Source organism: Temnothorax longispinosus, chromosome 8 (assembly GCF_030848805.1).
Source record: "Temnothorax longispinosus isolate EJ_2023e chromosome 8, Tlon_JGU_v1, whole genome shotgun sequence".
NCBI classification, from domain to species: domain Eukaryota; kingdom Metazoa; phylum Arthropoda; class Insecta; order Hymenoptera; family Formicidae; genus Temnothorax; species Temnothorax longispinosus.
In genome coordinates, this window is record NC_092365.1 from 1,396,406 (window position 1) to 1,422,342 (window position 25,937).

Genomic DNA, 25,937 nt, shown 5'->3' on the forward strand with positions numbered 1-25,937 from the left:
TCGGCCGCACCGTCGAACGTGTATCTCGCGGGCTGACCATCGCGCCCTGTCCTTCTCCTCCTGCTTCGCGCTCCCAACCCCCCCGAACGGTCTATCAACCCCTCCTGGACTCTATCTCTGTCCGCCTCGGTGAGCTACTAACTTTTACTTCCCCTCTCTTCGATACCCTCTTCTCTTTCCCACTTTATCTCTCTCCTTTCCGAACCGTTTTCTCGTTCCGCCCTTTTCTTTCTCGTCTTCCTTAGGTCGGAGGGGTTGCTTTTACGGCGATTGAAGCTTCTCGTGGGTCCTTGGGCACACCGCCAGGTGGCAGTGCCGCGTCCTTCTGGGCGTCGGCCCCGATGTCCTTTTTTCCCTGCGAGATTTTTCTTCGTACGGTGGTGCCCTTGTGTACTTAGGATGTCGCACGCGTCGCCACGGACTCCGGTACCAAGTACATCAGTACCTTGGAGGTGGCTGAGAGATAGAGAAGCTAAATCTAAGCTTCCGAGATGATCTGGGAAATCGAAATTGCTCCAGCAGAATTTTAACTACGCGGCAGAAGATTGACGGAAAAGTTCCTAAGATACGGGATCGACGAGAGTGCAGGGCCACCGAGGAGTATCTTCGATCGCGGATCGCGGGGGGCGCGGAAACAACGCGGACGACACTGGCGCGAAATTCCGCAACATTCTTTTATCGATCGTTAAAAGTTTCATCGGCGCTCAACGGTTGCTCCTTCGGCGCAACGCTATTGAGAGCACCTCGTACAATTAGCCTTCTCTCATTAAAGAACCATTCGCAGCGGCACCGAATGCCAGGCCGATGTTGAATAATTAGCATTCGCTACCGACCGAAATCGATTTGTTAATTAATAAAGCGCTAACGTTCGCCATACTAATAATACCGGTCAACAATTGAATAGAGAGCGCGTTCATTAACTCGCCGCGCCATAGCAGCCAGCTAACGCCGGGCATCCCGGATCGACTCTACATCGACTCGGATAATCGAATTTGTTGCGGGACCCCTTGGCGAAGGGCGATCGTCGCGTAAACGACGTTATTTACAAGAAAGGAATGCGATGACTACAGAGGAAAAGGACTTTACTTTATCGTTGGACATTCCCGTTGCGACCCCCTCCTTTCTCTTTCTCTCTCTCTCTTTCTGTTTCTTTCTCATCGTCTTTTTCCTTTTCTCTCTTCGTTCTCTCACCGTACCTACCGAGACTCCGTGCCACGAATTTTCCTCTGCGCCCTTCGCAAAAAGGAAGCCCGGAGGAAAGTTCCTTTTCCAACTCGCTCGGTGTGCTCTGCCGGGTTACCGGCTATTGACCAGGATATCTTTCGATTATCAAGACCATCCATACCTACCGCCTTAGCCAAGCCGGCTCCATTGTCTTCTCGGCTCTTTCAATTAATGTTTTGATTGATTTCGGACCCTCGGTTGGAGAACGCGACCCTCCCTCATGATCGGCGCGTCCTGTCCGTTTTCTTTCTCTCTCTCTCTCACGTACATTCTCTCTCTCCCTCTCTCTCGTTCTCTTCGAGCAATACTCGAGTTGGTTCTCCATAATCGGCATTCCTTAGGAGATAGAGTACGGAAACGTGAGAATTTCGTGCGAAAGAAGGATATTGCACCTTCGTTGCTTCCTTCATGCCGTAATGGCACGATACTCACGATAATGGATTCGATTAAGTCTTAAAGCGATTTGTATCGAAAACTGTAATTTTGGAAATATAGTTTTGAGATAACATAAATTTAGAGCATAAATTTTAGCTAATTCCTTTGAGGATTTGCTGTCAGCTTTTATACGTAAAAGGTAATAGATGTATTGGCTCAAAACAAGGATTGTTTGGTGTAAGATATGCTTATAAATGAAACAGTGCCAGCGTTACACAAAATATATATATTTATGAATGTATTCGAAAATAACAAGTATTTCTTATTGTTTAAAGTTTAAATACGGCGAAGAATGGCGAATTAGAGAGTTAACGATTCTAAAAAGCTAATTGCGGTCCCTGGCTCGGATTACCAGAGATTTTCCTCTTCCGGAATACTGCGTGCCGCAGATAAATTCTACCCTCTCTCTCTCTCTCTCTCTGGGACGTACGAGAAACGGCGCGCGCGACGTCGCCGACGACACAGCGACGGGGGGTTGGCTGCTGGTAGACGACGACGGTCCCCGAATCGGTGTTATACCGGTGGCTGTTTTATTGCGAGATTTGCGGCGTGGCCTCCCCGTGTAACAAGACTTACTGAGATCTTAATAGAATCTGAGACCACCCCCCTTCTCAGTCGCGAGTCTCACACCACCGCCAGAACGACTAACTCGTTCTTCGTCTATGGTTCCGCGCCTTTCCAACCACCTCCGTCTCACCGACCACCCTTCTCCCTTCGACGGACTTTCGGAGGGTGAGGAGGACCGAGGTCGAGGGGATCGCGCGGGAAGGGACGGACGGGAAGTTGACCCCGGCACTGCATCCCTTTGGCGAAAAAAGAAAACTGCCGCTTATATTCTAAGCGTATATAAGAGGGATGGGAAGGCGGACGGGGGAGGGGAGAGGACGAAACGCGGCGTGGGCGGGAGCGATCTGAAGGGTGATTTATGAATATTGCCTACGGAGAAAAGTGTATCGCTACCGCGCTACCACGTCGATTCTCTCTCTCTCTCTCTCTTTCTCTCACTTTTTCACTCTCTCACTCTCTCTCTCTCTCTCTTTCCTTCGAAGACTTCGAAACGACTCCTGCGTGGCGATTCCTTTGGTACACATTCGCGTTGTTTCCGGGAGGAGGACGATCGCTCGAGACGATCGAGAACTTCGCCGAGGCTGTCTTCGCTGACTCGTATATTGACGAGTATTGGCGAATGCACGATAAAATTTTCATTGTTTTAGTCTTCATGAATCTTCCCTCGATAAAAAAAGTTTTTTCGATTCCTAAACATGAGGGTGAAGCGTCTTGTCTTTTTTAACAAAATTGAATACATTAAAGTAATTAAAGTATGAAAGAACTTCATGTGGAAGATAAAAAAAAATACGAATTATACATATGCAAATTTGTATATTCATATTTTGTACAAAATTTTTAAATTTTATGTAAAATTTTTTAAGGATGAAAAAAGCACAGTATTATATAATTTTTTTTTATTAGAACGAACAATGTCGTGTCGCAAATGGTAAAAACGAGACTCTTTTTGCGATCGAGTTCGCCCGCCGTATTTCGCTCTTTTGTCATTTCGGTTTCTCGTAGTCGGATCGATATGTACTCCCCCTCTGCGAGCCGCGCCGCGCTCCGAGGCTCACCCTTATCCCGTAACTAACACAATTGGCATCGTCAAGACGATCTCACGTGCGTCTTAATTATACCGTAGTGCGGCGCCGCGCGCCGGCCCGGTCAGGAGCATCGAGTTGCAGTGAATATTTTATAGCAACGGTGCCGAAGAGAGAGAGAGAGAGACGCGAGGCGTCGTGGCGCCGCTTCGCTCCGCTCCGTTCCGTTCCGTTCCATTCCGTGCTACGCCGCACCGGCATCAGCACCGGTGTGATAGCAGTATAACGACGCAAGAGTAGGTCTGTCTTCGCCCTCTCTGCTTGCCTTTCACTCCCTCTGGCCACCCAACTTTCCCCCCCAGGAAGCTTGTTAGGCGACGCCGTGCTCCGCTATCTTCTAATTGGCGATATAATGATCCTGAAGGATGGAATACCGTGGTCCTGAAGGACCCGAGGAGAGAGAGCAGCCTCTCGTCACGCAGCCTCTCTCGCTTTGTCAGGGATGAGATTAAAATTTGGCTCTGCCTCACCGTTTCTTTCTCTCTCTTTCGTCGCTCTCCCTCTTACGTTTCTTTCTTTTTCGTCCAACTCATTTCTTCGCCTTTATTTCGACGTGCCCTCCTTCGTCGCCGCTGCGTCTCCGTAATTTGGGGATCCTCAAGATAAAGAGAAGAGCTAGGAAGTAATTTATATTTCGCGCTTTCTCTTATCTCCAAAAATATCTGCACACGAAGAAATCACAATCAGTCGGCCGTCTACGGCGATTTAATCGTGCCGATCGTCCGGGACTATTAATTAATCGACCATTACCTGCATAGTTTGAAATGCGCAGCGCGGAACAAGTACTCGTTCTAATTACGCGCGCCCTCATTAACCGTAGTAATATAGTAAATTTACAACTTGTAATTATCTCTCATCCGGCAACGACGACAACGACGACGACGGCGACGTCGACGTCGACGACGAGTATGACTACGATAGCTCGCGCAACGCCGCGACGTAGTTTCGCCCGTGTTCACCCAATCAGCGAAGGCGGTATATCCGTATCGTTATCGCTGCTCGTCCATTCAGAATTTACGAACGGACCCTTGTAGCGGTGTTGATAGTTACGAGGCCGGTCTCAATTAGTGGAACTTACGTCGCTAGGGTCCAATTAGACGTAGGCCAGCGCAGCTACACCCTGTTTGCCCAAGTTTGCCGTGCACCATCCTCACCATCGTCGTCGTCAACGTCGTCGTCGCCGCCGTAGTCGGCGTCGTCGGGTAGAGTTGCCCGTCGTCCCCGCAGCTGCAGCGGCACTGGTTGAGGGTGTCTTTTTCCTACGCTAATGACTAATTAGCAGTCTCTTCACTTCATAGTATAATGACACGGGATCCACAGCCCGGGGAAGAGAGGGTAGGACCGTCGGATCATTATTAAGCCCCGAAATTGCAGCCGTGCTTGCCACCCCTTCTCTTCGGTTCTTCCTCAGAGGATTTTTACAATTCGGAGAAAGGGGGGAGGGGTATTAATAAACGGACTTCTCTCTGTATCCGTCCATTCCGCCGCATTGTGTTATGACGAAGCGCCATATTTTATTGAACATCTTCGATACGAGTTTCTTCGATGTAAGAAAAGTGGCGTCCGAGAGAGATTGAACTGGTGAGTGCAGTCACTCACAGTTTGGGTCAGCCGAGTACGTCACGCTGACCTTTAACCGTAATAATATATTGAGTCCACTAAACTTCCGTTCTCCTCCTGCGAGACGACTTCACCCTCTCCGCCGTCGCCGTCCCTCTTTCGCTCACGTATAGCCATCCGTATTTATCCATCCCGCGCGCACTCGGTCTCTCCTTTCCGCCTCCACGGACTTTCTTTTACATTTATTTATTTCCTAAACGTCCGTCCCCACCGGCTACTTTATATTTGACATTTTTATTAAACCACCTAGCCGGCCCTGTGTCCGCTCCGACGGAATCCCCGGGATAGACGGACGGACGGCGGGAAACGCGAGTCAGAAGGGTGGCTTGGAAGCGCGACAGGGGACGCGGGGATGGAGTTCTCCCATATTGCTGTTAGAGCAATTTCGTAATCTCGGAAGGGTGCTCCTTATATTGACCGAATAAAAAGTCGTATCCGTTGCTGATTCCACGATCGAATATCGCCGTTCCTTTCGAGGTTCACCCGTGTTCGAAGGGGGAGGAGGGAGGGAGGGGGGCGATTGACCGTTCGCGTCGACACGGAAAAATCGCTCGAAATCAGTTTGCCATTTTACGATTATGCTATCTCGCAGACGAGAACTGTCGCGCAGCGTGCCCGAGACGCGAGACCGATTTTATCGGCGAAGGATCGAATTTCTCGGCGACCTCCTCCTCGTCGAGAAATAAAACGATGACTGCTAGTTTCCAGTAGCTAAATATGATCCGGCAAATACCGGCAGTATACAAATACTAGGATTTTTATTATTAACATTTTATTATATATACATTACCAGTACCTTATCGCGGACTGGATCACGCAGAATTTCCTGCCTGGCATGGCGCATGTTTATGACGAAATCGCTGCGTTTTAAAAGATCTCTGAAAATTCCTGGGGAGATCCGAGAAGATATCGCTGCAGTAAAGAGTCTAATTTCCATAAGACCGACAGTAGTAAAAGACGCCGTAAATCGCGTCGAGCGAATTTCGTCCTTTCGCAATTTCGTTTTATAAGCGAATCGAAGTATCGACGGTGTCCGCGCTGACGACATCCGCCGCGAGATAATACAATACCCGAAACGTTTTTGCGTGGAACCGGCCGATCATTCACAATCAGAGTGGCAATATCCCGATATTAGCGAAAAAGCACTTGCAGACTCCCTTCCTGATTTCTTAGGTAATTTTTACACAAGTGTCTAAATACATTTCGCTTTGATATCGATCTATAAGAAATAAATATAAGGCTTATTTCTTTACATATAATATTTCATAATTTTTGGATATGTTCTTCTACATAAATTTGTTCGTTTTCGAGATGAACTTGTGATTGTGACAGGCGAGTAATTTTAATCAAGGTACGATGTGTGAATTCTCGCAGCAACAGGCTCGAAATTTTTCACCGATACGAATGATTAATTTCACCCTGATTTTTTTTTGTTTGATATTTTGGTATCTATGCACCGAACTTTTAATTTGCTCGCGAGCATTGGCAATTTCGATATTCGCAATTTGCCAATGAAAAGGGTAAAGTAACGTCCATTTTTTTTATTGTTTGACTCGTGTAACCATCGCGATCAAATACGATGCAGGCATGGCTATAGCAGTTTGCAAAATGCGGAGGATAGATGCACGAGTTCTCCCAGTCGCGAATTCATCCACGGTCGAACTCGTTCATCGTTCGGGTTTATTTCGAGCAATCGGTTATCGATCACGCAATTAGCATTAGGTACTGAAAAGAGCTTAAAAACCGTCATCGTTAGCCGCGTCTTTTCGCGGCGCGTTGCACGCGCATTTTTTTTTTTTTTTAATTCTATCGCGATGTCAATCGGACTAAGGGAGGAGAATCATTAAAAAAAACTAGACCCAGGGAAAAACGAAGCGTACAGGTCGTTTGACGAATCACGAGGCAGCTCTTGGATATACCGACGTGGGAGGCGCGCTGCGGGAGGAAACGAGGCGGGGGGGATGATGTTTTTTTCCTCGGCGGCGCCTCTTTAATTTGCCCTCCAATTAACGGACGGGGTCCTATTTGAAAAATACCTGCCACGAGGGCTGGCAATTATACTTCTTCCTTTTTTTTGCGTCACGAGCGCGTTATTAGCGCTATCCGTCCAGCCCCGCTACCTCCCGCCCCTCGCATCTCTCTTTTTCTCCTTCGTCTCTCGTTTGCTCTTTCCTTCCGTCCACCTTTCGCACTCTCTCACCTATTTCCTCCACTTCTCTCATCCATTTTGTCTTAGTGCATGTGTGCGAGCGTGAGGGGTTGGGGAGGGCGAGTGGGCGAACGTATCCGCGCGATTGTATGCGTTTTACGTGTATTGCGGAGCACGCGGGTGAAGTGATGCGACGATGGGATGAGGGGAGGCGAAGGAAGGAAAAGGATGGAGCGAGATAACGAGATAGAAGAGGACGGGAGAGAGAAAAGGGGTTGGTGGTAGCGGGTGGTAGCGAGAGAGAAAATTGGAACCGGGAGTGAGAGAGCGGTGCGGTGCGGTGCGGTATGGCGCGGTGCGGTGGCTGCGGGTCGCGCGGGGCCAGGGAGGGAAGGAGTGGCGTTTATAACTCGTGCCCGGGTCTCCCGGCTTTGAGAAGGCCAATTAGCAGCATAAAGCTGCAGCTCGGCCCCGAGGCCGAGGATGTTTGTATGTAATAATGGATTGTTACTCAAAGTATCCGGCTAATTAATTAAGCCCCCGCCGCGCGTCCGCCCGCTCGTCGTCGTTCCGAACGGCGCGGCGCGGCGGTAGTGGCGGTGACGGTGGCGGCAAAGGAGGTGAGCAAAGTGGGCTGCTGCCCGCTATCCCTGTACGTCACCCTCACCCGCCAAGGCGGATCGCCTTGGAAGAACGTAACTGCGTTCTCGCGATCACGAATGCCGTTTTCGCCCCCCCCCCTCCCGCGATCTTTGCGCGGACGTAACTTAATCGGATAAAATCGCATTTTTAACTTGACTACTCTGGCGGCATAAATCGCGGGACAGCTCGCGATTTCCGTGATTGAGAAAATATCTCGGAGACAATTTAGATTCATAATTTACGAGAATTAAGAAATGCAATTAAAATGTATCCTCGTCCATCAATTTTATCGCGTAAACTTGAAATACAAAATAGAAATTTTGCGTGATTTTACACGAAACAAACAAACACTGTAGAGTCAATTACTCATCGTTAACATTCCCGAGTGGGACGCAACGTTTAAAGTTCAAAGGATAGTTTACAATTTATCTCAAGATGGGATAAAACTTCCAGTTTCCCACTTGTGGGAACGAAATGCGGTGAACGGTTAAAATAATTGGCGCTATAGAGAAATTTATTTTCGCCTGAAGAATGCTCGCCCAGCGCGCTCGTTCCGCGGGACGGTTGAGAGACGGGCTGCTTCGGGTGTCGGTAGGTAGGCGAAAAGAGAAAAGAGAGGAAAGGGTGGAGCGAGAACGAAAGAGGAAAAAGAGAAATGTTTTATGCATCGCGAAAGATTCCGACGACGCTCGTGACGCAGCGCGTCAGTGCTTATTGGAGTCTGAGCGCGCGAGGACGAGCGCAGAGGCACGGTTCCAATTAGCCGCGCTAATTATTGCGTGCTGTCAGCCACTTACGACCGTCGGAGATGCTTGTAACGGCGGGATACGCGTGCATGGCACGCCAAACGTCCGCGGTTGTCGCCCCCTTAAAAAGACACGCAGATGCATACAACCCGTCTGAATGCTCGGGGAAGGTTCTCATTAACTCGGGAAATCAAATTTCGAGGCGCTCGGAAATGACGACGCCACGCGTATAATTCTCTCGTCGCGGGTACAACTTTTTTCTCTTAGTCCGAGCTCCTCTCGGCTTGCTGAGAATTTTATTTCACTCCGTATATTTATCGAACTGCGCTCGATAAGCGATTTTAGGTGTTTAGCGATTGTTTCAAGTTCTATCACAATGTTAGGAAATTGAAAAGAAGAATCTGCAGATTTTTTTCTTTTTTAAGCAACGATGCGGGAGAATATAATTGTAACGATTTGATTTGCTTTTGATGTTCCAGACGGCGCCGTAGTTGAGATCACGATGACTATGGACGTGAGCAAATCCGAGACGAATAAAAATGGTTCGACGCAGCAGGAGTGCGCCGGCTGCGGGAAGACAATTACGGAGAGGTAAACGGCGACACACGTATAAGCAATGCACTTCTGTACAATCTGTATTCTTAAAGAAAACATCTCGTCCTCTTGTCTTTTCTGTATTAATAAATCTGCTATGCTATATTCAATATTTTGTCGCAAGGACGTATACATTGCAGATATCGATCTCCGATCTCTCTAAAGCGGTCCACTTTCGCTTCGTTTATAAATGTTCAGCCATGCTTTCGCGTAAATGTATTTTAAATATCAAGATAAGAGAGGTATTTTCAAGACTTAACGGCCGGTAAGAACGAAAACTACGGTCGGTCCTTCAGGTACCTCCTCAAGGCCCTGGACCTCTACTGGCACGAGGACTGCCTCAAGTGCGGATGCTGCGACTGTAGGTTAGGCGAGGTCGGCTCTACCCTCTACACCAAAGCTAATCTTATCCTCTGTAAGAGGGACTACCTCAGGCTCTTCGGGAACACGGGATGCTGCGCGGCATGTAATAAGCAAATACCGGCGTTCGAGATGGTCATGAGGGCCAGAACGAACGTCTATCATCTCGACTGTTTCGCCTGCCAGCAGTGCACTCATCGGTGAGTGCGAACGACAGAATTACCCTTTATTACTAGGTCCGATTCTTTTAATGAGATTTTAATTTATCTTCATTATTAGATCCGGTCCTTTTTCTTCAAAGCAAAATCATTCGTCTATTCTCATTGCCCCCTCCCCGCTCTAAAGCGTGAATTTACGATAGTCTTATTTTGAGAAAATGTAAAAAGAGATACAGCACTATACAGAGAATAGATTCACTATTCCGAAACCATGTAAATTGCAACGCGCAGAATTATTTAGAAATCCGCGCGATTTGCTTGTATTAAACGACAGGTGGAATTTCGAAAATAGAAACAAAACTCGCTTTGGGCTCGTCAATTATTAAAAATTACCGCGTGACGTAAAACGCGGGACAACCGGCGGAAGACTCGAATCAGTAAATTTGCTACCTCGCTTCCTGCCCCTCCGACCCACCATCTTCCTTTATTTTCTTATACCGTTCACTTTCATGGCGATGCATCTTTCCCGTCGCGTGGACACATGGGTGAAGGCGAGGAACGACTACGGGGAAGAGACTACTAGTCCGCGAGACAGACTCAACGGGAACGGGGTGGGGGTTAACGGGGATAGGTTGCTTTACAGGTCAGCTGGGAAATCACCCTGCGCTTTTCCGCGCCATGACCTCTCCTTTCTTTCGCGATGCCGTTCTCCGGACCGACTATAGGTCGTGAAACCTTGCGGCACGTTCTCGTGCAGCCCACGACCTCGGTTGTCCATCTGCCGAAATGTGCGATTTGCCGTCTACTTTCTTATCGAACTATCGTTCGTTAAACTATTTTTCATTCATTTTTATCAACATTTAATTAGCATAATTTTATTTTTGATGACAATTGATATAATTGTTATTTTTAATTAAATAGGTAAGTAAGATTAATTTGAAAGTTTATAAAATAAAAATTGGAAATTTTCAAAAACAATATTTATCTACATTTAGTTGTGTGCCAGGAGCATCTTGGCATTCCGCGGCCTTAAAACTTCGTTAATATATTCATTATTGATTATTATCGTGAGCTCTTTAATTCTAAAGCGCAATTTGAGACTCTTTGTAATCAATGAGTTACTACCAACTGAACGATGAACTCTGATGGGAGATTAAGTATAAATCCAAATTTTAATAGGTTTTGAATTTTGCTTTTATAAGTTTCTTCTGTATCCTAATACAAGTTTATAAGTTTCATAAGTTTCTTGGCGATATAAAGGGCTTGCTTCAGGGCGAGAATAAACGCCCTTCTCTCTTTCCATCTTTGTGTCATCTACTTTGTCTTTCAAGAAAGACCAGTTACTTACGAACCAGTATTTTCACATTCGATCGAGATCATTTTCGCGGGCGGGACACCGACTCCTTCCAGGATCTTGTATAAATCATATATTGCTCCACGGTCAGTAACGAGACGCGCAATATTGAATAGAATCAATTGAAACGAGAAAGATCAACCGTCGCAGATTTATCTATCAAACTCGCTCGTTATCACCCGTTACTCTTTTCTCCGGTCATTTTAATTATCTCCGGACCACAGTACAACGTTTAAACAATATGTAGCAACTACGAAACGGCGGAGACCTGTCGCGATTCAATGGTGGGAAGCGTACAGACGAGTGCACAAAAGCCAGCGGAGCGATACAATGCTGGCTTACGGATGAAGTGACTCGTTTTGGGGGGTAACAACGACAAGCAGAAAGCAGAGAGAGAAAGAGAGAATCTGTAGTCGCTCTGTCGCTAGAGAAAGGCGACAGAAAAAGGGAGAGAGAGAGAGAATGAGGAGGAGGACAGGGGATATGATAGAGGAGCCGGAGGTGGAGGATGTAGTTTTAAGCCAATAGCGATGGTTCGTCCAGGCGTGTGGCAAACGTTGGCACAGCGTCTCAAACAATGTGAACAAAAGAACATCAATTTTACGTTTTTATCGTCCGGCATTGTCTATCTTCGACAATGCCCCCGCTCACGCGCGACTCGCGGCGAAACTGGCCCTGTAGCGGGGTAAGGGGAGGGTAGCGCGCACATCAGGATCAAAACGAATCCATACGGAGGGGGATGCCGCGTTGGGGGTCCTTTGGAAAAGAATCGCGGACGCGTGACGTTTGTTGCCGACGCGAGGTAGGAACCGCCGACGTTGGTTTTGCGGGGCTGGGATAAAAGCGGATTGCGAAGAAGTAAATTGAGACGGTCGCACTCACAGCTCCGGGTCATTATATTTGTTATAACAATCGCGTTGCGTGTCGCGGATGATGTACGAGCGCAATTAAAACGCGCGCGAGCGAGCGCCCGCGATAAAATATGCCTGATGCGGAATATTCGGTGCGACCCCTGTGCGCGCTTGCGATCGTGCCGCTAAAAAGCAGGCAGGTAGGTAAATTTGAAGAGGGCAATTACTCGCAGCGCTGCGCGTCCTGTAACGAGACGACTTAGAGTTTGCAATTAAACAGCAACAATTACACGGGGTAACTTTAGACTGTAATAACACAGAATAAAGGGTTGCCAGTGGCTGCGACTAGGCTCCCACCCTCCTGGTTAGAGGATGATTTACCGATGCAATTAGCTCTCTCTCTCTCTTTCTCTCTCTCTCTCCTCCCCCTTCTCTCTCTTTCTCTCTCTTTCGCCCTCAATACACACGAATACACACACACGTGTACATTAGCGCAAGCGCGGGCATCGCATATTCGCTTTCTCCCCGATTTCTTTGCTTCCGTCGAATCCGGTCAAACATAATGACTACTCGATTAAACTTTCGCCCCTGCGACTCGGATTTGATATCTCGTCGGGCGATATTCGGCGAAATTACAAACGATGTAGAATTTCTCATTCGTAGATAATTACTATTTGCAATCGAAATTGTTATAGCGTAAAGTATTTTTGTACTTTTTATTATTTTTGAAAATGGTATTAATTGTTTAAATGGTACAATTACAACGCGTAATATTACACGTTATTGCTCGTGCTTTTTCATTATGTTTGATAAGATCGCGGCGGTTATCTGTTTCGAAGTGACGTCTGGATTGTGCTCGCGTGTGTGCGCTCTCGGCTCGACGCTCGACCCGCAATTTTCGCGATTCGCCGCGGTGCGTCGAATAAAGATTTTATTTGAGAAACTGGCGAGAGACGCGCACGGCGAAGCAGCTGAAACTTTGATGCGCCGAAGCTTGCGCGCAGAGGACGGTATTACTCTTTGAAGGCTACGGCCACGTCGTGGGAACGATCCGTAAAGTGCCTCTCTAACGGGGTCACGCATTGCCACCGGTGGTATCATTTATTGAATCGCAACGTCTTCTTTCCATCGCGTCGACCGAACATCGTCTTCGCGCGCTTCTCTTCGCCTCCTCGTGTCGGCGTCACCTCGATCTCTCTCTCTCTCCCTCCCCCCACCCTCCATTGTCCTGCAGCCGGGTTACCCTCGTTAAAGATTCAACCGAGTTATCTGAGCGCCGTCCAGATTGAAATTTTTCATGCAGACCCGAGAATCGTCTTCACTTCTCCTCGTTAACTGCTCTCGACGCGGACGATTCACCAGTTCGATGTTTCTCAGATGTCCCACAAGTTGGAGATCTTATCCCCCGTGAAATTTTACGAAATAAATGCGTAATGGCGACTCGTAAACACAGGTTCGATCTTGACGAGTAGACGCGGTAACCTCCGACCAACGATCTCTTCTCTGGACTTTCAAAGGATGAAAAAAAATTGCAACGCGTCGCGGGCTCCCGGGTGCCGTGAAACGTGTCAAAACGGCCGTAAACAATGTGATGTATCCCGCGATGCGCAGGGGTAGACGAGATACGCGTGCGACGAGGCAGGGAAGGCGGCTGGCGAGCACGTAATAAAAAGAAAATTGAATGGAAACACTTACGGAATTGCGCCAATTACGTAGGTGCAGGCGTGCTAGATGCGCTCGTGCTGTAATAAAGCGCCCGCATGGCGCGGCGGCGGCGGTGGCGGTGGCGCGGTGGCGAATTTGTTCTCATTGCGATGAACGCAGAGCGAAAGATAAATCAAGTTTTAAACGTTTATGACTTGGCTCGCGCGAGCATTATACACGACGAGCTTCGATACGATGGAAATTAAAACTTTGTAAAAAGGGCTTTGTCCGACCGCGATTTTAATATTTCGCTCGTGATAGTCGTGAACAAAAATATTTTCGTACCTGAAAATGTCTCGCGATATGTTTCTGCGTCACTATAATTTTTAGACTTATTGTTAGTTCTATATTATATATCTCTCTACTACCTTTTCTCTCTATGACTAGATGGACATCGAGAAATATTAGAAAATATTTTTGCAATTCTGATGATCTTAAATTTACTATATTCTTTTTACTTTCTAATTATTTGTAAAAAATAATAAGGTACTTGAGAGATATCATACTTGATGTCGCTTCAACGCGTTACATGTTTTAATTTTAATTTTTAATCAGGATTTTATCCAATCAGCTCCAGTATAACTGACTTGAATAGAATATCTGTACACGCCTTCTGACCTTCCTTGTCGCACTGATTTTGGGCTACGTCGTATCACACGGTCGTGTAAAAATGCCCTAGAGGGGCTAGGTGGAAAATTACGGGGCAGCGTGCGCGCTGATATCGTTCCGCGGCAGACATTTGCGCCGTTTTCGCGAGAAAGGATCGGGCTTTGCGTGGCATTATTCGCGCGCGCATAATGGAAGGCCCCGGGAATGACTGCGCTTGTGCAACGCGATAATTCCATTGCCCGCGCAATTACGACACAGTATCTGCCTCTAGCCAGACGGCCGAAAAAGGTATTCCGAAGCGTTACAAGGATTATTTTCATTTAAACCGTCGAGAGTATTGCCCGGTTGAAGCCCGGATATTAATTCTTTTTTTCCCCCCACGTCTCTTCTTCCCGCCCCGAGATTAATGGGGGATGATTAATGGTGAAATACAAATACGCTTTCGTCGATTATATCGCGCACATATGATGAAACGCAGTAGGAATATCGATTACAATAACGACAAGCGCATTGTTTCGATTAATTCGTTTAATTTGAGTTTATTGTAACATTGTAACTTTGTTCGTCATTTTATTTCTGATGTATCGCGATTTGGTAAGCAAAACATTATTATCCGTTATAGTTATATTCTTTCTAAGAAACAAACAAAAATCTCGGCTAATTATCTGATCGTTCATTATTGCTAATGCTGCTTGATGAAGCAATAGCATTAAAAAGTAATTAATATATTTCTCAGAAAAAAATCCCGATGCGCTCCAAGAATATAAGCACTTAATTATTGTAAAAAACTTTTTCATGCCATTCTTACCGTGTAAAAAAAAGCAGCAATGTATTTTTTGTGTAATATAAAATAATTATGCAAATCTGGATTAAAAGATTAGAAGAGCGACCGGTATCGAGAAAACGAGAGAGAGAGAGAGAGAGAGCGATGGTTGCGCCGAAGGGCGAAAGGGCGGGTGGAAAGCGAGAGGGATAGGTATCCGATTGGAGTGTGGCGTCATTTAGCAGACGACGCGTATAATGGGGGAAACGAGCGAAACCCGGTATAACCCGCGCGCTTGCTGCCAGCACGGCCACGCGCGCAGCAACGCGATAATTCTATTTGCCGTGCGATTATGAGAGTATCTACCCCGGTCCAGACCCGACGCGGCGCGGCGCCATGCCATGCCGCCGTGCCGCCGTGCTCTCGTATTTCGCTCTCGTATTTCCTAGCCCGGGATCAAAGCGGATGCGAAGCCGCTCTCGCGGACAGAGGCCCCGATAATAATTATTTATTCGATACGTTACGATATGCTCGTTATCCAGCGGAACTCCTTTTTCGTCCTCCCTTCCTCCCTCCCTCCCTTCCGTCCTCGTCGCTTTTTCTTTCCCTTTCCCTCCTCATGCCCCGATCGATCGGATTTGGAATAACGAACGGGGTCGACCGGGGCACAAGATCGAACCTCATTTGTTAATCGCGTTCTCTTCGAGTCTCTCTTTGAGTCTTTACGGAACCAACTAAATCTCGCGGTTAACGATCAATGAATAATTGCCGTACGCATTCTTTTTACATTTTTAATGATGACAAGGATTAACTGCTTTTTCTGTATCTTCGATTGGAGTGTAATTATTCGGCGGCGAATAAAACTCCGGTAACTCGCGAAATGTTGGGCGAATCGGCGTGCACTTCCGACGACCGACATAGCGTGTTTCCATTTTTTTACTTGCAGGTTTTGCGTAGGCGATCGGTTTTACTTGTGCGAGAACAAGATTCTCTGCGAGTACGATTACGAGGAGAGGCTAGCGTTCGCTAATATGGCGTTACAGTCACCCGCCTCATTAGCATACATCAAAAGGCAACTCCCTCCTACACCAACGCCACCGGGCCAGAACATGCACCCGGGACACAATCCGCTCCAAGCTCATCAAGGTCTTGGGCAGTCGGTAGCTCAGCACAATCATGTGCCCAACGTAAGTGCCAACAAACTGCCTGAACGAGTCTGGTTGATAATAAAGTAAACTCGGGGATAAATTCGCGATGCGAGCGTAAATAAAAATTAATAATGTTCTAAAGTAGCAGGGTAAATGAAATATTATGTGTCTCCATAGTCTATTTTTTCATTTTATTAATAATTATAATACATCTTTATATAAGCGTTGTAATTTTTTCGTGCGAGAGAGAGATATATACCTTTCTCCTTATATAATTTGTAGTAATTGAGGCTCGCGATGATTGCTGCTGCAATGTGAGAGTGATGTCTCACATCTCGCGAATCTTTTATGACTTCAGGGTCAAATGTCAGGCGGCACGCCGACGATGAACGGGACGACTATAGGGGTCGGCGGACCGAGGGCGCCGGGTGATATGAACAACAACGGTCTGTCCGGGCCCGCCCTCGGGCCCGTGAAGCCACCCCCGATGTCCATGCAGGCGCCAACCAGCTGAAACGAGGCTTCGCCGCCTCTGAAGAAGCTCAGGTGTCTCAGCGGTTACTAAAGCCGACGGGGGTTCTCTTCGCTCGTGGAATGTAATCGTGGATTGCGGGCAGCGAGAAAGGGGGAGAAAGGTATACGTTGCACCGCTGAGAATGACGAGATGGACAAAAAAGGGGTGGATGGGTGGACGACAGAGAGAACGGGCGAGATGTAGACGGGGGGGGGGGGGGGGGAGGAAACGTCAAACGTGCGAAGAATTGGGACTCCGAAGTGGAATCCGAGGCTTCGAGGACAAAGTGACGAGTCTGGAGATTGGAATCACTGTGATCGTGGAAAATGGACACAAATTTAACGGAAGATAATGTTAATACAGTGTAGGACACGTGTGTGGCGTGAGCTGGAGCCCGGCACACCGTATTTACCGCAGGCATACAGGTACATACAGATACGTACACTAATACACGAGCATAGACACATATACACACTCCTCCCGGGCAACGCAAACGTTTAAATGACGTCGTAAAATTCTCCAGACGTTCTTCAGGCATCTCTCAGACTTTTGCGTTGTTTGCTGATGCACGTACGCGTCTTGTAAGATACGATACGACACCCGACACACACACACACAATGATAAATTAGATAATTCGTGTAAGATATATTTCTCTAGCGTGATGGGAGCGAATGTGGTTCCGCGCGAGAGTGCGAAAATTACGTGCGCGTGTGTCTGTGCGTGCGTGCGGCGGAGTCGCCTGTAAATATATATGTGTCGTATTCGACTCCGCGAGAGTGAGAGAGGACGAAACAATTACCACAGTATACGCACGCCCATCGAGATGACTCTTGTCCCGCTCGTGATACCGCCGTCGTCCACGCGTAAGGACGTATAAGGAACGCCGGATTCGAAAGGAGAGGGAACCTTCGCGAGAGCGAAGGAGACGCGAGGGGTTCTGTAACACGTGCCATAGTCCCACGATCTCCCGTTTTACAGCCGGCCGAGCGCGGGCAGCCACGAAAGGGAAAGGAAGCAAGACGACATGACAGTCATCTTATATTTCGAAATTGGAGAATCGGGGGAGCGCGATAACACCCGATTCTTTTCGGGATATATTCGGGTCTGAAAAATTAATGTCCTAAATTTTCTGTCGCCTCATAGCACCGGTTGAATTCTTCTTCGTGGCCCTTCTAGTCTCCTGAAATTTCTGTTATATGTGTTACGTCGCGAGTCAGACGCGCGATCGGCTCACGCGACAGCCGATACCAAAGATTAATTAACGACATTAGGTTAAGAACCCCTCGGAACGAGCGCCGCGGAAAGATTCAGTTTTAGACAGCCCGACGCATCACGACGAATTATTTTTCGTAAGCTTCATCCGTCGGCGAGTCTTCGCGACGGTGAAGAGCAGCGGCGGATTATCGCTTAGGGGCCTCCGAAACTTAACTTCGAGCGGTTTTGCAAAACGATAAAGCATATTACTCTCAAACATTTTACTAACTTTCATTCACTAACTTTCGTTCGTTGACAATACTATTTTTATCATAATTTTAAATTTTTCATTGACGATAGCGAAATAGAGGGATTTAAAGTGATTTACTGGCTGAGGGCTTTTAAGTATTCCATAATCCGCCACTGTCCGAGAGTCGCGAGCTCCCATCGGAGCAGAGTGAGGGGCTTAGTCACTTAGCTTTAACGCTTTAATGCCAAAAATACAGGCGGCGCTTATCTATACCAAACGCCAAACGGCATACATTCGTAATCATACGGAGCCAGAAAGGAGACCGGCGGAAACGCTCTCTGCCGCGTTTACCGCCGCGGCATTATTAACTGTGAGCTCGTAACGCTATTAACTGTGAGCAATTTCCCGCGACGCCGGAAATACCGGTCCGTCTCATTCTCGCGTTACATCCGGGCTTTCTCTCGTTCGCGGCCGGTTGCGCGCGAAAATAACACTTCTCTTCTCGTTCCATATCACAGTTAGCAACAGTGACACTTTTTATCTCGTGGATATGAATTAGTGATCCATATTACAAATTTGTTTATTCCGAATAGGATTGAACATTATTGTTGCAATTATTTAGAAATGACAATTAAAATTGCTCTGAATTCGAACGAAGTGATCACTTATCCGTTTAACGCAAGGTGCGCGAAGTCTGAGAGAAAGTGCGCGTAACGGGAAATTAGTTTACATCGAACACTTGTAAATTATCGAGGAACAACGGATCGAACCCGACGACTGTCGCACCGCGTTAGTACAAAGGTCCTGCGACACGGCGGAGGGGAACAGGTCGGACGACAGAGGCAAGCAGTACGGGGCGCAAAGGACATTGTCTCCCTACGTAGGACAGAGAAGAGAGGGGACGACACTTTCCCATTTTTTATCCATCTGTATATAATATCACTTACCTAGGGCTCTATTAATAATATTAACGACCGCCTATCCCTCGCGAGGGGGGGAGGCAGCTCCCATTACTACCGAGAAAATATAACATTCTTATAAATACAACCTGGTGTATTCCAAGAGCGTTTTTCATTTCCAGTCGGAAGGATCTGCGACTTCGACTCCGACATACCGGCAGATCCTACGTTCCGCGACCGGGACGTCGCCTTCTTCACCTTCGCCATCACACTCTCCTCAGTTTCAACTCCTTCGTCCCTTTTCCTACCCAGCGATCTGTCTTTTTGCTGTGCCACGAGGAATCGAAATTGAGGTAAGTCCCGACATATATGAAAGTTCACCAGATCTGATCGAGGGCCCTATTCAATGCGTGATTCCACAGGGTGGAAGGATCGCAGGAGGGGTTAAGAGGGGAAAGACGGTAGCCGACGTTCTCTCGCGTGGCGCCGAGCTAATACGAGAAGGGTGGAAACGCGATTTCCCTAATGCCCGCCAGCCCGCGGAGCCGAATGTTATTATGCGCGGTGAAGACTTTATAATGGGACGTGGAACTCCTTAAAACTCGCGGATACGCGCCTTCGAAAACGCCGGGCGGCTCCGTTACGGCGCGGAAGCGAGCCCATAACTGAAAACTTATGCCGCTGCGATTGCGTTACGAGGTCGTTTCGCTCGATGGGCTGTGTTTCATTTTTAGAATTGCGCGCCGAGTGATTCGTAATCGGTTGCGTCACGCCGTTACATCCGCCGTTCGTGGTGAAAAAACTCGGTCGCTCAGTCTAGTGAAATACATTGTAATTAATGATTCGGTCAAAACGGACAACGCAAACATCACGAAGTCGCTTTGTTTGATGGATTCTACTAGTTTCGCGATTAGAGAGAGAAAGAAAGAGAATGTATGTGTTTGTGTGTGTAATTACATCGAGCACGTAACGCTATTGATTTTTTTCCAGTTAAAAATCACACTTTCGGGTTAATAAACTTCACGTTGTAATAAATTACGCGATGCAGTTCGAAGATAGCATTAGGAGGCCCAGTCGACTTTAATTAATTTTTCTGGGAGCGGCCAAGAAGTTGTTTTAATTCGTACTCCACGCAATTCATCGGCGAAGATCCTATCAAAAATAATATCCACCTTTAATGCGTTCGGGCCGGAAGGGGTTAACAATCTCGGCTCGCTTCCGGTGCGTGCTCGGGCGAATTAATCCGACGTCGCGCGAGTAGCCGCGACTCGTCATCTCTCGACCCTCGAACCACGCCGCTCTACCACCAGCACCCCTACAGCCGAGCACCACTACCATCACCACCACCACCACCACCGTCAGCGTCCACGTCCAGAGTCGCATTAATCACGTCGAAGGCAGACGGAGGTGGCGGCGACGCGAGCGGGGGCCAAGGGCGATGCGAGACTAGGAACGAAAGGGAGAACAGAACCCCTTAAAATAATCTGGCCCGAAATGAAATCAGCCAAGGCAATTTCCAACCACCCCCCTCCCTCTCGTATCCGACCGGCGATGTTAACAGCGGTGGCGGTTTTATCCCGCCCGGACGGCGGTCCCGTCCTTTCCCTTTCTACCCCTCTTCGTCCATTCTCCCAATTCCGTCGTAGTGCAACCGACAAATGACGACGCGGCGGCAACCCCCTCGCGGCGACTCACGGAATTAAAGATCACGAGATAAGAGTGTCATCCTTCGCTATGCATTATGTGTTCGGCAAAAAGCTCGCCCCTGGGCCATCCTGCCGTTCCACCGCCTTTGCCCCCTCTGGCACCCTCTCTCTTTCTTTTCTCATCTCTCTTTTCGCTGCTTGCCTCCTTCTAGCACGCGTTTGTTTCGAACATACGGGAGAGAAAGAGAGAGGAAGTAAAAAAAAAGATGAAAGACTCCAATTAATCTACTTCATCCATTTTTTGCCCGTTCAAGGCATCTCCGCTGGCGTTCCTTTCGTATCGACATTCTTTTGCTAGCATGCTGTAGATATAATGAAGTCCTGAACGTTGAGTGCCTCGCGAGTTTGTAAAGATTTTCTTGGAGACGATTGTGCAACGGGATGTACGCGAGGATGCACCTCGGTTATGATCCGCACATCCTCTCTCGGTCCGGGCGAACGAGATCTTGGCCGCGACCGGTAGTCGTATTTCAAGTTTTATCGCCTTGAAAACATTAAGAAGCTAACACAGAACGTTGGGGCTAACTTCTGAGGCGAATTCATCGAATCGAAGTTCGAAGGCGTATTGTCGAAGTAGCGCGATAATAATTGCGAAACTGAATATCCCTAGGTTTATTAGGTGTAAACAATAAAATACGGAATAGGAGAAACAGGAACATATACTTATTGCATAAAAGCAAATAATATTTTGCCAATATAATACTACAAAAATTTATTAAGACACGGTTATATGTATTTATAAGTTGCAACCAGCAGTCCTTCGGAGATCACATCAAGACTTCAAAGTAAGTAAATATCAAATAAAGAATAATCTATTTTTCATCAACCTAAAGAGAATTTTTATAAAATATCTACTTGTCTCGATTCTACTTGGTAATCGTTATATTTTTCCAATAAAAAATTAATTTCATTCGAGATGAACGTTCAAGAGCGGATCGAGACAGGGAGGGAGTGAGGGAATCGCTTAATATCGTCGGCGAAAATCGAGTTTCAGAAGCCGTGTTCTGAAACAATCCTGAAACAATCACACGGTTTGGTCGTTAGTACGTAAGGCCGTGCACACAGACAGAGAGCCTCCACGGCCTTTGGTTCGGGTGCGGGAGTCGACGCCGTAGGGCCGCGCGTTATGTATAGGGTGTACCGAAGGAAATAACCGTCATCTGTATTCGCGATAACATCGTAATTGAATGCGGTTGACGGGGATTTGCAGCGTACGACGGCCGACCACCGACGGCCCCCGCAAACGGTTCCCCTTCTCACCGCGCTCTTGCAATTCTTCCTCCGTCGCGCGTCGTGCCCTTCCCTCTTCGCGCACCCCGCTACCCTCATCGATGATCCTTCCCTACCTTCTCTTCACTTTCCTTTTCTTCTCCTTTTCTTTCGCTGACATTTTTTATTCTCGCCTCGTTTCTTATCCTCAAAAATGAATTTAGAAGATGTTATAGTGCGGAATTAGATACCGTACGATTGAGAGAATAAAAAAAATTCCAAGGAAAATTTTTCTAATAGACAATTAAAAATTGTTTCATTTTATAAACAATAATTTTTTAATTTTGATATAAATTAACGTCCTTTCATATTCCTCGCAGCCAATCTTCCATCGGGATCTCCTCTGTTCTCCCGTTGTTTACTTTTTCTACCCCGCTTCCTGAGCCGACCTTCTCATTCGCGTCCCACCATTTTCCTCCGTCGTACCCCTCCCTCCTACCCTTCCTTCGTTCACTTTTTATCTCCCGAGAGTGAAGCATTAATCATATCAAGGCACGGGAAATCTACTTCGATATTTAGGGTGTGTCGTGGTATTGTCACGTGTGTGTACACGCGTGTGTGAGCGCGCGGGGAAAATCGGGGATGCCCGAGTGGCTGGTGGTAAATAGCGATACGATAGCATAGAGAGGAGAACGCAGCGAAGTTTATGAGGGAAATTTCGAAAAGGAGATTCTGGGTTATTTGGAGGACTGTTTGGTCGTCATTTTCTCGTTCAGAAGCGCCCGTCTGTGACCTTTTCTCGAAGAACCGAATGGCACAGGAGGCAACTGTGTCTTCGAAGATGGATTCCGGTCGATACGGTCTGCGGTATTCTAATTGTGTCGCGACACCTCTAAATTTACTTCCTTCGACACAGACGGTACCAAAATCACATAGTCCTTGACCGATCTGAGATTGATTTTTTCTCAACGAAAATGTCGAAGTATTCTCTCTTTCGGACTCTGTCCAGTAATCAATTATTAGAAATAGAGGTCTTAGCGCACTTTTCAAAAGAAGGGATTAAATAATGGAAGTATGGATTCAATTACAAGTGGATTATATAATAGAATTATATTTAATATAATATAATATAATTTTAATTTGCTCAGTTACAAAGATATATAATATCCAAAAGTAAAAATATGTGATAAACGAACTTTCATGATATTTTCGATAAAGAAAGATTGCTTCTAATGTGACTAATGCAGCTGCAGCTAAAAAAATACAATGATGAAAATCATATGATGATTTGAATGATATTTGCACAATATAGATACATGTTTTCGAATGCTCTTTCTCGATGCCGAGCTTCGACCGTCGGCACTTGGCCCGGTTAATCCCGGCGCGAGATCGGAAAAAGGACGGGCCGCGCGCATCGCCGCTAATCAACGGTAGAAGAGGTCGTTTTGCAATCCGGGATAGCGATCCTTGCATGCGGAATGCGCTGATGGGAAATACTTGTTACGTCGTGGCTACTGTCACGGTCGCTGATTGGCGCATGACCGTTGGATTTCGCGCTTTATTAATGGCCGTCTGTCGTCGTCCTTCTCCCTCGCGCTCCCTTATCCCAGACACGGGATCTCCGATCTGGGTTCACCTCTCCTCCCCTCGCCCTTTCGGTAACGGCTGTCCCTGCGTTTCCGCGTTGCATCGCGCCACGACGCGACGTCCGACGCCTGCGCCCCGCCAAATTATTTACGGAATCTCGCGTTTTTCGCGCTTTTCGTGCCCTGATTTCTCGTCCACCTCGGCTCGTGACGCAGATCGCGAGCGAGATTTTATTTCGGGAGCACATCGCGAAGATCGATCGCGACCGCACGCCTCCGATAACACTTCGCGGTTTAATGTTTCTCAACTTTCTCGCGGCAGGATAGAAAAAAATTAATACAAGCCACACCCGGTCAGCGATGCACACATTGCATCTGTCAGATGCGTTATTTCACAAATATTGGCCTATAATTTTGCAAATATTAACGTATTGAGATTTGAAGTGATATGAACATTTGATAATTATTGAATTGCATTATTGTGCGACGCTATCGTATAAGGTGAAAATTGATAATACATCAAAGGGTTAATAAACATGTTTATTATATATGTTTATGTCGATCATGGCAGCGCCGCTATAGTTAATCTATCGGTATATATCGGAATATGTGCAGACTTAGACAGAACACAACAACGGGATATACGATGTAGAATAATGTGGAAATAATTGCTGCGCACGCGAGAGAGACTGATTGAACGATGTACATATTAAATCGTTGCATACTATTTCCTGATAATCAATGCAGCAACGATGCGTTTCTATGTCCGATATAATAGCATCGTTATATTGCGGTTACATAAATCAGTGATGAAGTCCGAGCTACATGCTCGGCGCTTGTAATATTCCGTTTGCCGGATTTCCGCGAGCGCGCGCGCTTGTAGAAAATTATAATTATGCGAGCTTCGATCGCGTAAGCCTATAAATGTATATTGTAATTGTCCAACAATTTTCGTCATAATATATACTGGTCATATTGTACGGGCCGTCTCAGACCTGTCGTAAAATATTTTCGAAGTAAATCCAAACGTGAATTCGATTTGGGACAATTCAACATTGAGTTTGCATATAAATAAACTACAAATAATTGCTGAAGTAAAATGGATCTACAATACAATAGAGCTTGCTGTTCTATTTTATCAGAACTTATTTGATTCATTTTTTCTGAAATGCGACAGTTTAATTGATATTAAATCTAACATTGTTAATAAATCTTATGGATTTATCAGTCTTTCATTTTTAAGAGAAGGTAAAATTTGTACAACATGAAAAAAATAAAAATGTCGGCTAAAATCATGTTAAAAATGCAAATTTAAAGGATGTAACGCGAGAGATAGGTACACAGGATAGAGAGTTAATCAAGAATTGAAATTTATTGTTCGTTTATATGCCTTTGAATAGAATTATCATGTCGGCCGGATAATCACGCGTAAGCAGGAAGAAGGGACGTTAAGACTAACTTCCTTACTCCAAATCTCCGAAGTCTCGTTTATCGTATTACCAAGTACCATTCGCGGCGTAGGAACTGTATCGCAGCGAGAATAACCGTTTGGTAGCTGCTGCGAAGGATCTCACGCGCGAGGATACGGGCTGGCGAGACAAACTAAGAATATTACCTTCGGGAATATATACGGACTAACGATCTACCGATGCGTATTAATAGTCTCGACGGCGCTAACTGTCTCGCCACTTAAGCGCCGAAGTCTGGCGACCGAGTATTTATGCCGCTTCGTAATGGTCTCTCGACGGAAGTTCTCGAAACCCATCGAGTTCTCTCGAAAACCGAGGCAGTATTATGCATTCGATATTATGATGTATAAACGCTTTTAGGCCTTGAAATCATTTAGAAGTTTTCTGCTCTCGAGTGCGATTCTCCGTAGCAAACAATGTTCCGTGAAAACAAAGTATAAAGATCCAAAATTAAAACCATTTATTTTATCATTTTATATTGAAACTTCTTATTAGCACATTAAATAATGTAAGTAACAATATTAATATTTAAATTAATATTGACAAAAGATTCCAGACATTTTTAAAAATGTTTATTTTTTCTTTCTCTTTTTAAATGCGCTCTTCAGGAATTAAATATTTCTATTTCACCAGACAATTGCATCACAGCACGAAAACCTAACTTCCTGTCGTAGATTTTATTGTCTGTAAGTGAACGGTAGTTCGCGTTCTTCGTTCTCCCTTGCTCCGCTTATCCGTCCGTCCATTCGTCACTGTTCCTTCAACCCCGAAGACGGTGGAAGGGGAAGACCGTTCACGGATTTTACGAGGGACTAGAGTCGAGTATCGGTGGGCAATTATCCGCGAAACAAACAGGTCCGCGAGGGAAAGTCTAACGACTGCCGGGGTCTTCCCGGCGATTACCTCAAAGCAAACCGCCTAACAAGACATTGTTCCGAATAGCTTAGCCATTCCTCTCCCCGCCGTCTCCGACCTGGTGGCTCTTTTCCACCCTCTCATTCACCCCCGCGGAACCTCGCTCCCACGTGGAAGAGACACCACATCCACCGGGACGACCGAACCCAGCAGCAGTTAACAACCCCGGTCTGGCGACGGTCGTTAGC

General features: G+C 46.6%; 1 protein-coding gene and 1 long non-coding RNA gene across 5 annotated transcripts in view; one reads left to right on the forward strand and one right to left on the reverse strand.

Annotated features, from left to right (window-relative positions):
* LOC139818107 (LIM domain only protein 3) overlaps positions 1–19,207 on the forward strand; it is a 71,403-nt gene extending 52,196 nt beyond the window's left edge. For 3 of the 4 annotated variants that reach the window (XM_071786611.1, XM_071786613.1, XM_071786614.1), the window contains 4 exons: positions 8,945–9,056; positions 9,356–9,619; positions 15,805–16,045; positions 16,365–19,012. In XM_071786611.1, coding sequence (XP_071642712.1) covers positions 8,968–9,056; positions 9,356–9,619; positions 15,805–16,045; positions 16,365–16,520 — 750 coding nt within the window. In that variant the 5' untranslated portion in view covers positions 8,945–8,967 and the 3' untranslated portion in view covers positions 16,521–19,012. Of the gene's footprint in view, positions 1–8,944; positions 9,057–9,355; positions 9,620–15,804; positions 16,046–16,364; positions 19,013–19,046 lie in introns of those variants that run through there. The other variant, XR_011733380.1, reaches the window with a different exon arrangement.
* The window catches only part of LOC139818111 (uncharacterized), a 182,604-nt gene that overhangs the window by 50,848 nt on the left and 105,819 nt on the right, over positions 1–25,937 (reverse strand). The window lies entirely within an intron of this gene.